The sequence below is a fragment of the Pseudorasbora parva genome, chromosome 8 (assembly GCF_024679245.1).
Source record: "Pseudorasbora parva isolate DD20220531a chromosome 8, ASM2467924v1, whole genome shotgun sequence".
Lineage (NCBI taxonomy): Eukaryota > Metazoa > Chordata > Actinopteri > Cypriniformes > Gobionidae > Pseudorasbora > Pseudorasbora parva.
This window is the reverse complement of record NC_090179.1, coordinates 21,074,777-21,090,566: the sequence shown is the minus strand read 5'-3', so window position 1 is coordinate 21,090,566 and position 15,790 is coordinate 21,074,777. Positions and strand designations below refer to the sequence as shown.

Below are 15,790 nucleotides of genomic sequence, written 5' to 3'. Positions count from 1 at the left end.
AGCAACAGAGGTGGGCCACTTTAGACATTCTGTAGTGTTAAATTCAACATGCACAGACCAGACATTGTCCACACACACATATGCACACATTACCTCCGGTCGTTGAATTATGTATGGACGAGATGAGAGTAGGAAGCAAGTAGAAAATTACAAGAAATAATAGCTGCTCCATTACTGCATCTGAACAAAAATGACAGAGACAGAGAGAGAGAGAGAGAGAGAGAGAGAAAGAGAGATGACTAATAATATGCTTGATTTCAGCAGGTCACAATTCATGCTCTATTCAACCCAATTAAACTGCTCATGGCATGACAAGATCTTGTTGGCATTCAGATGTGTTAAACATAATAATAACCTACTGTCTCATTTAATTACACCACGCACGGTCGTGGAGGAGGAGGAGGAGGATTCGTAGAACATGGAGGCAGTTTGCCATCCCTACACTGTAAAGATTTTATGAGCTTTCCCTCAACCACACTTGGAGTGGAAAAGAACATCCAGGGTGGGTCAAACAACAGCACGCAACACAAACATAAGCAGAAGGGTCTAACGCACACACACACACACACACACACACACACAGCTTCTTATAAAAAAAACGTTTCAGGAGGACAAAGCATTGAACAGAGCGATTTCATCATTATTGACTTTTGTATTGAATACACTTCAATACACAAGGTCAATGTAAGATGGATGGATGGATGGATGGATGGATGGATGGATGGATGGATGGATGGATGGATGGATGGATGGATGGATGGATGGATGGATGGATGGATGGATGGATGGATGGATGGATGGATGGATGGATGGATGGATGGATGGATGGATGGATGGATGGATGGATGGATGGATGGATGGATGGATGGATAGATAGATAGATAGATAGATAGATAGATAGATAGATAGATAGATAGATAGATAGATAGATAGATAGATAGATAGATAGATAGATAGATAGATAGATAGATAGATAGATAGATGGGCAGATAGGCAGGCAGGCAGGCAGGCAGGCAGGCAGGCAGGCAGAGGAAGTGACAGATAGGGATAGAGAGAGAGCTTTAGGGACTCCACGGGAAAGAGACAAGAGATGATTCAGGGAGGTGAGGATCAGAGGGATCAGTTAAACTTTAAACACGTCTCAACAGCACTCCACCTTATTAATTCAGTTCGGCACAGCAGTGGAGGATGACACTCGAAAATCCAGAGTTCTGAGATTATAGTAATCCAAACATGCAGAGGATAGGGTGCGAATAGGATGCACTAACAATGATTGGTTTGCATTGCACCGTTAAACAAATACTGTAGATTTTTGGCTTTTTCGATTATCCTAATTGTCCCTGTAGTTCATATTTTACATAGCACTTTTAAATTCATCATTAAACATAGTAAAAAAATGTGTGGCAGCTGCATGAATATGATGTTGTCTAGGGAGTGGATGTGGATGGAGGTTTCTTATGTGTGTTTTTATTTATTTATTATATGTTAAAACTATTATTATGTTATGTTATTATGTTGGATTTATGTTAAGAATGTCCTTTCTTTTCTGACAAAAACTTATGCTGAAAATATGTGTTATGGTTGACCCCATTTATGCTTAAGTGATTTACTCTTATTCATTGGTTCATGAAATAATTATTTATTAATTTACCTGGATGTGATGTGGATGAGAAATGTTCCTGATAAATATAGGATTTCATTAGACCCCTTTTATTTTTTAAATTATAAACAAATCTCATCAAACTGTATATGGCACCAATAAGCAAGGCTTTCTTTCTTGTTTTTAAACAGTTTAAATTTATATTAAGAATGTTATTTCTTTTTCTGACAAAACCTAAAAAAATGCCTAAATATTTTTATATGACTGAGCCATTTACTTAATTTATGGGATATACATTTTTTTGACACACACTGCTATATTTTTATTTTCAGTTCTTTTGACAATAAATCTCCCTTTTTATACTTCTTTGTGGATGTTATTATATATAATGAATAATAACGTGCACTGTTGCACAAATGCAGTCATCTTTAGCGTATATTTCAAATTTTAATACAGTAAAAATGCATCTAGACTGAGACAGTGCCATGAATGTGATATCGGCTCGGTTAAGGGTTTGTTGGGAGGTTACCGTCCCGTTTGGCGAAACATTTTCAGCACCACGGACAAGTCCCCATAAAGATGCTTCACTGCTGCCTTTTTATCCTAATAACCCTCCGTGTTGTATAATATGACATACAATATGACGTTTTCAGGTCTAAAAATATATGTTGTCGTGGGGATGATGCTTCCCTGAAGTTTCCATATTAACATGGCTGCGAATGTCGTCAGCGTCCTGTAGTTAGTCTACACCTTTAAGCGCACCGTTTGTGAAGTTTTGTGTCCCGTGCGAAGAATACTTCAAGGGGGGTTCAATAAACAAAAGCTATCTGTCAAATATTCATGAGAACACCGCCGTGAGCGACTTCTTCACATAAACACGTACGCAAAACACAAACGAAACTCAAACAAGCGCAGACATCATGTAAAAGTGTTTTACTCACAGCAAAGGCCCTGTGCAGCTCCAGCAGGACCGACCCGACGAAAATAAACACAATTTCCGTTCAGTGAGTTTAAATATAAAATCCACACATATAAGCGCGATGTCGCTTTGATCTTGCAAATCTGTGCATCACATTTGAGGACTGCTTTATGGCTTTTAGAGAAGGGTCTGTATTGCTTTTCATTAGATCATCGCAGGTGTAAATCACAGGCTACATTGAGAAACATTATCTACATAGCGCTCATCCTTCCTCCTTCCTTCCTTCTTTTTTCCACTCCCTCCTCAATCTCACTTACTTGTGACGTGACGGGGGAACGCAGCCTACGTCATTTCATCCTTGCATCACGAGGCATCTTCTGTACTCAGTGTATAATTGTGAACTAGTATGCTTTGCTGTATTATTTTTCCTATATCTCTCTCTCCATTTCTTTCTTATTTTTTGTTATATGGATAATTATATTATATTTATATAAATTACTGTTTTGTGGCTATTTTCTGTCTCGTTTGTATTATTTTAACTATGATGTGTCGATACATTGATTACAATAGTTTCACCAATGACTGACATTATTACCTACATTTATTAAAATATAATATGAATCAATTACCCTGTTTTGTATTTTCTGTCTCGTTTGTATTATTTTAACTATTATGTCAGTTAATTACAATAGTTTCACCAATGATTGACCTTATCTATATTTATATAAAAAGAAAAGTATTGTTCTTAAAGGGATAGTTTACCTAAATATTTAAAAATTCTGTCATTTACTCACCCTCAAGTTGTTCAAAACCTGTATGAATTTCTTTCTTTTGCTAAATGCAAAGGAAGATATTTTGAAGAATTCTGAGACGGTTGATGACTTCCATAGTATGGTGGGGAAAAAAATACCCATCAACTGTTTGGTTACCGGGAATATCTTGTTTTGCGTTCAGCAGAAGAAAAATTCATACAGATTTGGAACAACTTGATGGTGAGTGATTTTTGGGTGGACAATCCCTTTAAGGACAACTTTAAAAAAAAATAAGAAAATAAAAAAACACTTATTAAAACATTATATCGTCCTGTAGAGCAAACAACTATATTCTTAACATCACATATTTGCCCTCTATTTCAATAAACAAGATTAATATTTAGTTATACAAGCCTTTACTAAGTGCTTTGCAGTGTGAATAGGTGTGTGCAAACACATGCACATATAGTTATACATTTTATATTAATTTCCCCTTCCACCAGAATTGTCTTATTCATTATGGGCACAGCCATCTATTTATACTTTGCTCTTTAATAATTGAAAAGAGATGAATCATTTTGAAGAGTCTATTCTGAAGACTATGTTCACTGTAAAAAGAATTCTGGTGTGTCAGCAGAATGAAATAAAATGAATGAATAAACTTAAAATGTTAAGTAACCTTTAAAAAGAATACCTAGATGACCTATCACGTAACTATAAGACAGTTATAACTTAAGTTCGATGCAAATTGTTCTCTTTATTTTGAAATAGTTAAAATCCCATGTGTTCTATGATAAATGCCCTGGAACAATGCATCAAAATTCAGCTTATCAACAAAATATATAAAGTACTTACTGCACCACACAATAAATGTTCCACATGGCTGAGACATTTGTTGGTTCCCCAAAGAACCTCTTGTTGAACAGTTCTTTTTACCAGTGAAGGACAGTTTGAAAAACCTTTTTCAACTGGAAAGATTCCATGAATGTTAAAGGTTCTTCATGTACGTGTAGATGCCAATAAATAACCTTTTTAGTGCAATTTTTTTCAATTATAATACACTGTTTTTTGAGTCAAACCAACAAGCAGCTATTTGCCATTTTGACAGTTTTTGTTGTTTCTGCTGTGATGTCAGGATGAGTTTGTTTCATATTTAAGTGCCCCCTTATAATATTAATATTCCCTTTCATGCACTGTGTAATATATCTGCTTGTGAATGTTAACGTTCTGTAAAGTTGTAAAGTCCAACGTGCACAATAAATAGTTATTGTCTCCCAAAAGAAAGAATCGTCTCTAAACCGCCTATATGAGTCTTTAAATGTCGTTATCGTTTTTAAATCGACTCTCACTGGGGGATGGTTCCATGTCACTGATACTTCCACCATCAGCTCTGTTTTCTGTTCAGAAAAGCTTTTAACTGTTGTGTTGGTTGATTGTTTTTTTATTATTATTCTATATTTTTACTTTTTATTTAGTTATTTTTCCCTTTTCCATTGTTGCACTTTGAGATTCTTCGGAATGAAAAGTACGTTATAAATAAAAATCTATTATTATTATTATTACTAGAAAATACATTTGCATAATGCCCACCTATGTTGTACTTTGTCACCCCGTGAAACCCTTGACCAGCCCTCAAATGGTATTTTACTGACAACTGCTTCTCAAATCAATTAGTTGCAGTATCTCATAATGTAACTCAAAATGATTTGCATATCACTAAGAAACATCCTGCTCAAGTCGATGGAGGTTCGGGTAGAATAACTATTTCTTCCAGTGTTTTGTCATCGGACTCACATTCTAAATCATCGTTACTGTCTTTACAGCCTCTGGACGGAGCTGAAGTTCAGTTATGGTAATAGGTGATTAGCTTCCGAAACATGCTTTACGCGCTAGACCAATCGCAGGAGACTCGGTCATCTGACCAATGAGCAGAGCCAGCTCACTGAAAGGAGGGATTTAGAGAGACTGATTCATCTGTCAAGCTGTTTGAGAATTATTGAACATTGTGGTGATGTGGATGTAATGCATGTAAACCTGTTATTGGAGACCTGCTAAAACAAAATTAGGAACCTTTAAAATAGCACAATAGGAGCACTTTAAAATAATCAGTTAGTCGTTATCCTTGTCAGGTTTCACGTACCAAGCACACTTAAGATAGAAAGATAAGATTAGTCAGTAAATAAAACATATCCATTATTAAAAAAAATGTATCAAATGTTGATTCTAAAAAAGGCATGATAAGGCAATAATCATGATCAGATTGTACACAGACCAGGGCCAGGGGAAGGATTTTCAAACAGCACCATGTGAAATATTTGTCTCTTTTTCAGCATATAAACAGCTCAGGAGTCAAGAAGGTAAGCAGATGAGGAGCAAAAACTGACAGGATGGTACAACTTGCCAGAAAAAGGGCGCAGGAATGACTTCAGAGGGAATACATTACAGTCAAGTGTCTTATTTCAGTCATCTGCTGGAGCTCCACTTTCATATCTGCTCACCTTCTCTGCCCTCACAGTTTTGATTGTGGCAGTTTATTCAAATCAGGAACGACATATTTGTATGCATTTCGTGAAGTTGTGCCTGGTCTGCGAAACGTATGTACACATTCCAAATTCTAATATATTGTTATAGTGAAAATGGCCAGATAAGGAATCAGTTCTGGATATTGCTCATTTGGTCACTGTAAAACCTAATACTCAAAACACTTCATTGGTTTGAGTTGGACAAACTTAAATTAAACAAATTAGTTCAGTTCCCTTTTTTTGAGTTCACAGCTTTAAGTTTTAAGTAAACTTTTTAATTGTTTTGAGCTGTATGAACTCATTTTCTTCAATTTAAGTTTAACTGAAACTGGGATGGGATTTTTTTTTTTCCCAGTAGGCTTTGCTCATGGCAACAACCAAAAAAAAAAAAAGAGAAGATTTTTCTTATTTAAATATATTTTTAAAATGTTATTTGGCGAGGCAGAGGGATAGAGATGGAAAGGATGTGCAGCAGGTTAGAGTGATTAAAGATAGAGATGGAAACGTTTTGACAGGAGGGTGAGAGAAAGATGGAAGAATTACTCTGAAGAACTGATGAATGAGGAAAATGACAGGGAGAGAAGAGTTGTAGAGGCAAATATTGTTGACCAGGAAGTAGAAAGTATTAGCAATGGTGAAGTAAGGAGAGCTTTGAAGAGGATGAAGAGAGGAAAGGCAGTTGGTCCTGATGACATACCAGTGGAGGTATAGAAAAGTGTCTAGGAGAAATGGCAGTAGAGTTTTTAACTAGGTAGTTCAATGAAGTTTTAGAGAGAGTGAGAGGATGCCTGAGGAGTGTTTTGGTGCCAATTTTTAAGAACAAGGGAGATTTGCAGAGTTTTGTGGAAACTACAGAGGTATTAAGCTGATGAGCCATACATTGAAGTTGTGGGAAAGAGTTTTGGAAGCAAGGCTAAGAGAAGTGGACATTTGTGAGCAGCAGTATGGTTTCATGCCAAGAAAGAAGCACTACAGATGCATTATTTGCTTTGCTAATGTTAATGGAGAAGTACAGAGAGGGTCAGAAAGAGCTGCATTGTGTCTCTGTAGATTTAGAGAAAGCATATGACAGAGTGCCAAGAGAGGAGCTGTGGTATTGTATGAGGAGGTCTGGAGTGGCAGAGAAGTATGCTAGAGTGGTACAGGATATGTATGAGAGCAGTAGGACGGTGGTAAGTGTGCCGTAGGTGAGACAGAGGACTTCACGGTAAAGGTGGGACTGCATCAAGGATCGGCTCTGAGCCCCTTCCTGTTTGCGGTGGTGATGGACAGGCTGACAGATGAGGTCAGACAGGAATCTCCATGGACTATGGAGGCAGGTTGGAATGGGTGGAGAAAAGTGTCAGGTCTGTTGTGTGATAAAAGTGTACCAGCAAGAATGAAAGGTGTACAGGACAGTAGTGAGACCAGCGATGTTGTATGGTTTGGAGACAGTTGCACTGAGGAAAAGACAGGAGGAAGAGCTAGAGGTAGCAGAGCTGAAGATGTTGAGGTTCTCTTTGGGAGTGACAAGGATGGATAGGATCAGGAATGAGTACATCAGAGGGACAGCACATGTGAGATGTTTTTCTAATATGCTTATTTGAAGTACTGTAAACATTTCTTATTATTAACGTCAATGTTGAAAACAGTGCTGCTTCATGTTTTTTTTTCTGGGGGTGGGGGGGGGGGGGCTGTGATACCATTCAAATATTTGTGGTAAGATTAAAAAAAATACAGAAATTAATAATTTTATTCAGCATGGATACATTAAATTGATCAAGTGAAGACAATTATGTCACAAAAAGTTTTCTATTTTATAAAGGTTTTAACAAATTGAATAAATGCAGTTCACTGAGCTTTCTATTCAACGATATACAGAAAAAAGTATCACCATTTCCACAAAATATGAAGCAGTACAACTGTTTCTGAAGACTGGAGATATGATGCTGAAAATTCAGCTCTGATGTCACAGAACTAGATTTCATTTTAAAATATATTAATTATTTTAATTTGTAATATTTTGCAGTATTACATTTTTGACCATATTCTTGATTAAATCAAGAATTGCCTTAAGAGTGAGCATAAGAGACTTTTTTCAAAAACATTTTAAAAAAATCTATGCAGAGTACTATGTACTGTATATGCATATTCTGCCAACATGATTTTAATATCTCAGTTTCCGACTTGCCTTTTAAAAAGTAGACATATAATATGAATTCATAAATATACATTTATTGTTCCATCAGACGTCACCACTGTGCACATCTTCCCACAGAACACTAGTTAAAGACAATATCATCAACATAAGGACATCCAATGCTCACACTGAGGTTTAAAGATGTAAAGCACACTGAATGAACAAAGATTCTCAGATAATGAAGAAAAACTGCATTTAAAACACTTGAAAAACATTCAATGAAAATAAACTCTGAAATATAGAAAAGTGATTGTCTTGAATAGCAAAACATCAAATGTTCAACGGCAGGTGTTTTACAAACCCCGCACTGAGAATAAAAATTCATTTCTCCAACTGCACAAAATCTGTACTTCTGTCATAATCAATGTTTCATCTGATGAAAAGGTCGGAGTGCACTAATGCAAACGAGATGCACATAAAGCAAACTCATGCATGCATTAAGAACTATAAGTTATGATTTGAAAATATTTTGCATCGTACCGTGTCACTGGGGCACAAAGCACTTTTTGTAAACCACTATTTTCAAAGTCAGCATGGGATTAATATATTAAAACAAAAAGAAAACCCATTTTAAAATAACTTAAGAAATCATAGTGACATTTTAAAGCATAGCATTAGCTAGCGACTAATGGCATTGTACTTTCAAAGAGTGATTATGTCAGTAAATCAATGAGTGAATCAACGGTCAGTAAAATGTTATCATTATGTCAGCTATAGAGACTATAATAATAAGAGCATGTGTTTAAGACATGCTTTAATACATTTGCATAGAAAAATATTATGTGCTTATTAGGATGAAAAAATATACTGTTTATTTTATAATTATGTTAAACGGGTTACTAGCCTTGCAAATATGGTCAGCCTTTTACCACTTTACTAGAGATACTCAAACATGGGGGGGGGGGGGGGGGGGGTAATTATTATTATTCTATTTTGCCTTTTTCCTTTTCAAGTACCGATAAAAATGCTGAACAATAAATAATAAATAAGAGTTACTCGGTCAGTCAAGAAAAAAGCTCCTCATGTAAGGAAAACATCAAAACATAATTCATGGAGGCACTCATAAACTGACACTTCGCATGTGTTGTTTGAGAAACTCCTCTGAAATGTCTAAATTTGTTTGACCTTTTTTATCATTCTCCAACCCGTCTCTCTCCCCCTCTTCTCCTGAGAGACTGACGTTACTGCTGAGACGACTGAGGTGTTCGACCGAGTCACACTTTCCAAGATCGGAGATGATGGTCTGGGAGCTGACGACGGAAAGAGAGTCTGAACCAGATCTCGTCACCTCAGCTCTTCCCATGTCCACCCACCTGGAGTTTTGATGCATCTCCACCCACTCTCTGGTATTAGCCACGCCTTCTTTCCCATCCACCCAATCGTTTGGTCTCGGGTAACCTCCGCAGGCTCCACTTTCGGTACCCGTGCTGCCGATAGCCTCTGCTCCTACAGGAGGGCTCCGCCCACTGCATGTTTTGATTCGTCCATCCTTTTGTTGCTCCTGCTCCCTCTGGGCATGAATCTCCTCGCTAATTTGCTCCAGGTGGCGCAAGGTGCTGGAGTAGTTTAACTTGGCTTTGGAAATACGCTCCTCTAACTCTAAAATTTTTGACTTGTGCTCCTACAAAAACATTTTTGACTTATGTTCAGCGCACATATTTTAACTGCAAATGGTGAATAGTAAATCTCAATTAATTAACCAAAGACCATTTAATCTAAAGGGGTGGTTCACCGAAAAAAAATTATTGTCATCATTTACCCATGTTCATGCTGAGATATGGTGGAAATTTTAAAACGGTTAAAATTGTTTGCTTGTATGAGTGTTACAATCACTAACCCAGTATAAAAAGTATTAACTGTACAAAAATGACTAAAACTGAAATTAAAATGAATTAGACCTAAATAGCAATATTTAAAATAATTATATAGACAAAAGCTAAAATTATGATGAACAAAAAGCCAATTCAAAATATTAATTATATCACTTCTGATAAATCAGAAGTCTTGGAATATAGCACAAGAAGTCCAATATGTCCTTTTTCTATGTATTTTATAAAAGTAATATTAGTTTGGGACAACATGAAGGTGAGTAAATGACTTGTTTTTTTAAATCTATTTATTAAATTTTAGTAGGCATGGCCATATTTTTCAACACCAAACCTATATAGTGGGCTCCACAAATATTGCCATAATATTTTGGTAAATATGAGAAAAACTGACTATGAAAATATTTCTCCTTTTAGTCATTCATTCAAAATATTCACAAAAATGTAACCTTTTATTAAAAAGTTACACAAAATATAAATGTGGAAGTAATTCAAAATATGCATTCCACAATTATTGGCACCCCTCAAAATTCTAATGATTAAAAATCTAAATATAACTAAGTATTTCCCATTCATATGGTATGTTTTTAAAAGGTTACTTCAGCGATTTAGTATATGGCTTTGTATCAGTAGAAACCTGGGATAATATTCGAATGATCGTGTCCACGAGCATGGACATCTAAATCTGAAGGATCTGGCGATTCTGTATGGAGGAATGGTCTCAGATCTCTTGCATACTAACCTTATTATGCATTTTAGGAGAAGATTCAGAGCTGTTATCTTGGCAAAGTATTAAAGGTCCTGTTCTTCGCGATTCCATCTTTCAAACTTTAGTTAGTGTGAAATGTTGCTGTTAGAGCATTAATAATACCTGTAAAATTATAAAACTCAAAGGTCAATAACAAGCGAGATATTTTATTTAACAGAAGTTCCCTTTCAAAGCCTACAGTGAACGGCCGGTTTGGACTACAGCAGGAAGTGCAGGGATGTAATGACGTCACTAGAACCGTTTGTTGACTAACCCTCCGCCCACAAGAACATGCAAAATAGGGGGCGTGTTCTTGTTGCTTTCTCACGTGGAGAAGAGCGCGCATTCAGCGCTTGCATCTCCCCGTTATGGTTAGAGGCGGGACCTTGCCGGGCAAAGTGCACTAAGCTACTGTCCAATCACAACACGGGAAGCGCTGGCCCAATCAGAACTCGTTACGGGTTTCTGAAGGTGGGACTTCATAGAACAAGGAAATCATCAGGCCGTTTTTAGGACAGAGGAAGCAGCGCTGTACAGATAAGTAAATTGTGTGAAAAATACTGTTTTTTTTTTTACATGCGATACATGAACTCATGTTATATTGCACACTGTAAACATAATCAAAGCTTCGAAAACACGCAAAGAACGGGACCTTTAAATAAATGGGTGCTACATATTTTTCAGGAAAAATTGTTTTATGATAAGAATGTTTTTTCTTTCAACTGTTTGTCTAATTAAAGATTATATTTTTGTGAATATTTTGGATGAAAAACTTTGTGAAAATTTTTACTCATATTTACCTAGAGTGCCAATATTTGTGGAGCCCACTGTACAGCTGTAATGAGATCGCAACACACCTCTAGAATGTCATTGAACTGGGCCTTAAGCTCGAAGTAAGACTTGGACTTCATGATGGATCTCTTCAGTGATTTCTGCAGCTCCTGCACACGGGCTTCGGCCTCCTGACACAGCTGGGTGACACGCATGTGCTCGCGTTCACTCTTCATGCGCTCCTCCTCTGCCTCGTTCACCTGGACACCCCAGAAAAAGTTTTTTGAACTGGACCTTGCTCTCTTTGCAGATTCTATGAGCCATATGGGGGGTTAATTGTGCATTTGTTACATATTGTTGTACACAAACAGGCTTTTGTTTGAGCAATGAACCCATGCGTGTCATAGCGTGTCATTTTAAGGCATGAAAAGTTCATAAAATTACAAAAAAACTAACATACATACACACACTCACATGTATATACACTTGCAAATGTATGCAGAATGCTGATATGCTACATGATTCTGTCATGTAACAGAAGTTGGCTTAGTAAGAAAACATGCTCAAAGTTCAAGGTTATACAATTAACTGCTTGATACAACTGGATAAGAGGAGCTGAGGGAAAGTGACATACCTTTGAGGTCGCATGATTTAACATTTCTTGCCAGGTTGGATCCAGCGTCTTGACTGCAGTGAGGCCCTGTTCTGCCACATGGACCATCTCTCGAGCAGCCGAGTGCATGGACACCGCTCTCTCAAAGCTGAGCGCGGCTTTCTGGGTCTCCTGCTGGGCCTAAGAAGAGTGAAACCAATCATACTGTATTGAAGAGACAATACAATTTTATCAGGTGAAGGCTAAACAGAGAGTGTGTGCCCGGCTACCTCCTTTGCTTTCCTGCGTGCCTCATAGTAAGGCCTGGCCTTCTCTATGCAGGACCCCAGTTCTGAACTTTTCACTTTGAGTTTATGCACAGATTCATTCATTATCCTCCTGTGGCTGGAGCGAAACTCCTGACAACAAAAAGACATTCCATTCATAACAAGTCAATAAAAAATAAAGTGTGTATCAAAGAAAAGATCAATCATTACTGCTAATCTTAATATTTAGGATCAAATAGAGAGAAATTCATATGCCATGTCTTATCTGCATTATATGGGATGGTTAACTTATTATAGGTAACAAAGACTAAAACCATAAAAAAAATGTGTTTAGTTTAAAAGTACAAAAAAGAGCACATTAAAATGACAACAGGAATATCAAAAAAAAAAAAACTAACTTAGGGTATTAATATAAACTACTATAGTATCTGACTATAACATTATATGGTGATTGCTTGATGTTTAATAATCATGTTAGGCTAGTAGCAGAAAGGTTGTAGATTGGATCCCAAGTACAGTCCATCTAAAAACATTGAATTAAAAGTGTCAAGCTTTTAGTGCTGCAATTCACTACAACTCGCCCAGAAAAAGCATAGTTGTGAGAAATTAGGACTAATAAAGATGCAGCATTAAATACAACCCATACATGCACGTTCTTCTCTGAGGTGAATGCAGGTCCTTCTAAAAAAATTAACATATTGTGATAAAAGTTCATTATTTTCCATAATGTAATGATAAAAATTAAACATTCATATATTTTAGATTCATTGCACACCAACTAAAATATTTCAGGTCTTTTACTTGTTTATATACTGATGATTTTGGCATACAGCTCATGAAAACCCAAAATTCTCAAAAAATTAGAATATCATGAAAAGGTTCTCTAAACGGGTTATTAACCTAATCATCTGAATCAACTAATTAACTCTAAACACCTGCAAAAGATTCCTGAGGCTTTTAAAAACTCCCAGCCTGGTTGATTACTCAAAACCGCAATCATGGGTAAGACTGCCGACCCGACCCTGTCCAGAAGGCCTTCATTGGCACCCTCAAGCGAGAGGGTAAGACACAGAAAGAAATTTCTGAACGAATAGGCTGTTCCCAGAGTGCTGTATCAAGGCACCTCAGTGGCAAAAAACGCTGCACAACGTCTGTCATGACAGAGTTCAGGTCCAGAGATGTTCAATTCACTGAGGAAAGTACACAGATACTTTTTACATTTTGGGATTTCATGATGATTTCTCATAACTTGTGCTTTTCTGGGCACTTTTTTTTTTTTTTTTTTTTTGACTGGTGTTGGTCGATATATGGATTTTTTTTTTCTCTTTTGTGGAGAAATGAAACCAAATGTCCCTGAGGTAAGGAACCATTTATTCCAAAAGCAGTCTTAACTTTTACATACTTGCAGTTCCAGTTCCATCTTATTGATCTCCTCGCTGGTCTCATTAAGACGCTCTAGTTCCTCCTAGACACAGAAACACAGCAGAGTACAGTCGCCCAATGGAAAATGATCTTGGCTGTTGATTTAAAGGTTTGTGGTTCAATATAAAATAAGGGTGACCAAGAAACTAGAGTTTGAGATTGTAATAACTTCATGACAATATATTTGATAAAACTTTATAACAACTAACATCATTGTTATTATTATTTGTATTACTATTAGTCTATTATTATATTGACTATTAATAATTATATTAACTGAAAATAGTAATAAAGAACAAACATGGTTGTCTACATTTTTGATTGATGATAGTGCACATAAACAGAAATGTGACCCTGGAGCACAAAACCATAAAGTTTTGACATAAGTTACATGAGTATATTTATGGCAATAGCCAACAATACATTGTATGGGTCAAAATTATTGATTGCTCTATTATGCCAAAAAGCATTAGGATATTAAGGATCATGTTCCATGAAGATATTTTGTAAATTTCCTACCATAAATATATCAAACATTTATTTGATTGTTAAAGACTTCCCTCCTTCATTTGAACAAATTTAAAAGTGGTTTTCTCAATATTTAGATGTTTTTGCCCCCTCAGATTAAATACATTCAACAAGTTGTATCTAGGTCAAATATTGTCCTATCCAAGCAAAACATACATCAATTAAAAGGCTATTTATTAATTCATTATTTATTTGTTAATCTCAAAATTTGGCCTGCTTGACTGGTTTTGTGGTCCAGGGTCACAAATGTCAATTTTTTTTATTTAAATACATTCATAACTGAAAGTCAATGAACTAACATGCATTAAATAATATGTTAATTAAGAATTTGCTAGAGATACCAGATATTTAATAGCTTGCTCGAGGACGGCGTAATTAACTAACGTTAGTTAATAAAACAGTATTGTGTAAGAACTTTCACATGTCATTTTTTACCTGGATTCTGGGATCTAGTTCTTCCTCAGTCAGTTTTCCATGCAGTGAGTTTTCATCTGGACATTTTGATCTCTCGCAGTCTTTACTCTCCATCTCTGTTTCCTCGGATTCCCCATCAGCTTCTCTGCCGTCATCCGTCGCCTCCTCCTCCGTCTCGTTTCGTCCTCTTTGCTCCACTGAAGTTGCTCCTGAACCCGCAGGACTTTCACGCAAAGCCGCTGGATCCATTTGCAGGCCTCTTAAGATATCCAAGATCAAATGTTGCCGATTAACAAGACGCAAACTGTCAGATCGAAAGCGAAAAAGAGTGGTGACGTCCCTTGTCTATATATTAAATGTCTTTGCTTATCTTCATTTCTATAGTAGTTTAGATTGCTCGCTACTACAAATGACTATAAGCAAATAAATAAACCGGATTGGCGAGTTTCAACAGTTCCATGAAAGATAGTATGGAGATTACATGATCGAAAATCGTCTATAGTCCATTTACTTGCCACAAATTTACCCCATGGCTAACATCGCACTCCTTTCGCCATTCAATAATTCGAAATGTGATACACAGACACAAGTGAGGTAAATAGAAAACGCGAAACTAAACCTTTTAGGTCTTTCTGGCATACTGTAGTTAACGTTATGTAACGGCAACATCCGTGATAGCGTGGGTGCGCATTGACGTATGTAATGGTAATTTGCATTTGACGTTTTTTGAGTTTTGTGTGGGGCTAATAATGTATATAACGGCAATACAATTTCACGAATGACTAAATTAAAATTATGAAACTATGAATATTTTGGAACAAACATGAAAACGTAATATTTTTAAAAAGCACTGGATTTTATGGGGGAGGGGGTTTATATAGTTTGTTCTTTTTTATTTTAGTTATTTATTTTAGTTTCCAGCCAGCTGTTAACGTGATTGTGTATGTAATGCCTCTTGTTCTCATGGCATTGAATTAAAAATAAAATAATCCGTTTTATTTGATAAAGGTCACATACAAGTAAAATTAGTCATTGTTTCAAGCTATTTATGGTTGCTGACTCTTAAATATATTGACAACAAAACATCTAGATATACAATTGTATTTGCTAAAAAGGTAAATTTGCTATATTTGTACTGCTGTCTTTTTATTTTAATGTATCATTTTGTTAGCACTCCAATAATGTTAATTATATGTGTATATATATATATATATATATATATATATATAT

At 36.2% G+C, this 15,790-nt stretch overlaps 2 protein-coding genes across 3 annotated transcripts in view; both read right to left on the bottom strand.

Moving 5' to 3' along the window:
• gabbr1a (gamma-aminobutyric acid (GABA) B receptor, 1a) overlaps positions 1-2,827 on the bottom strand; it is an 84,691-nt gene extending 81,864 nt beyond the window's left edge. For both annotated transcript variants that reach the window (XM_067450353.1, XM_067450354.1), the window contains exons 1-2: positions 2,542-2,827; positions 94-180 (exon numbers count right to left, since the gene is read on the bottom strand). In XM_067450353.1, coding sequence (XP_067306454.1) covers positions 94-172 — 79 coding nt within the window. In that variant the 5' untranslated portion in view covers positions 173-180; positions 2,542-2,827. The remainder of the gene's footprint in view (positions 1-93; positions 181-2,541) is intronic.
• A 5,160-nt stretch (positions 2,828-7,987) lies between these two features.
• On the bottom strand, positions 7,988-15,205 carry sh3bp5la (SH3-binding domain protein 5-like, a). The gene is made up of 6 exons (XM_067450352.1): positions 14,582-15,205; positions 13,599-13,661; positions 12,200-12,328; positions 11,952-12,110; positions 11,404-11,577; positions 7,988-9,593 (listed from the first exon to the last, which is right to left on the bottom strand). Exons 1-6 carry the CDS (start codon positions 14,807-14,809, stop codon positions 9,033-9,035), a joined length of 1,314 nt encoding a protein of 437 aa, XP_067306453.1. The 5' UTR covers positions 14,810-15,205; the 3' UTR covers positions 7,988-9,032.
• Between the last annotated feature and the right edge of the window lie 585 nt (positions 15,206-15,790).

What these genes read in the sequence shown, in the direction of transcription:
- sh3bp5la (XM_067450352.1), bottom strand. Translation starts at nt 14,809, where the DNA reads ATGGATCCAGCGGCTTTGCGTGAAAGTCCTGCGGGTTCAGGAGCAACT. An exon ending in AACTAGATCCCAGAATCCAG is followed by an intron (nt 13,662 to 14,581) that starts GTAAAAAATGAC and finishes TTCTGTGTCTAG; the next exon opens with GAGGAACTAGAGCGTCTTAA. An exon ending in CACGCAGGAAAGCAAAGGAG is followed by an intron (nt 12,111 to 12,199) that starts GTAGCCGGGCAC and finishes CACTCTTCTTAG; the next exon opens with GCCCAGCAGGAGACCCAGAA.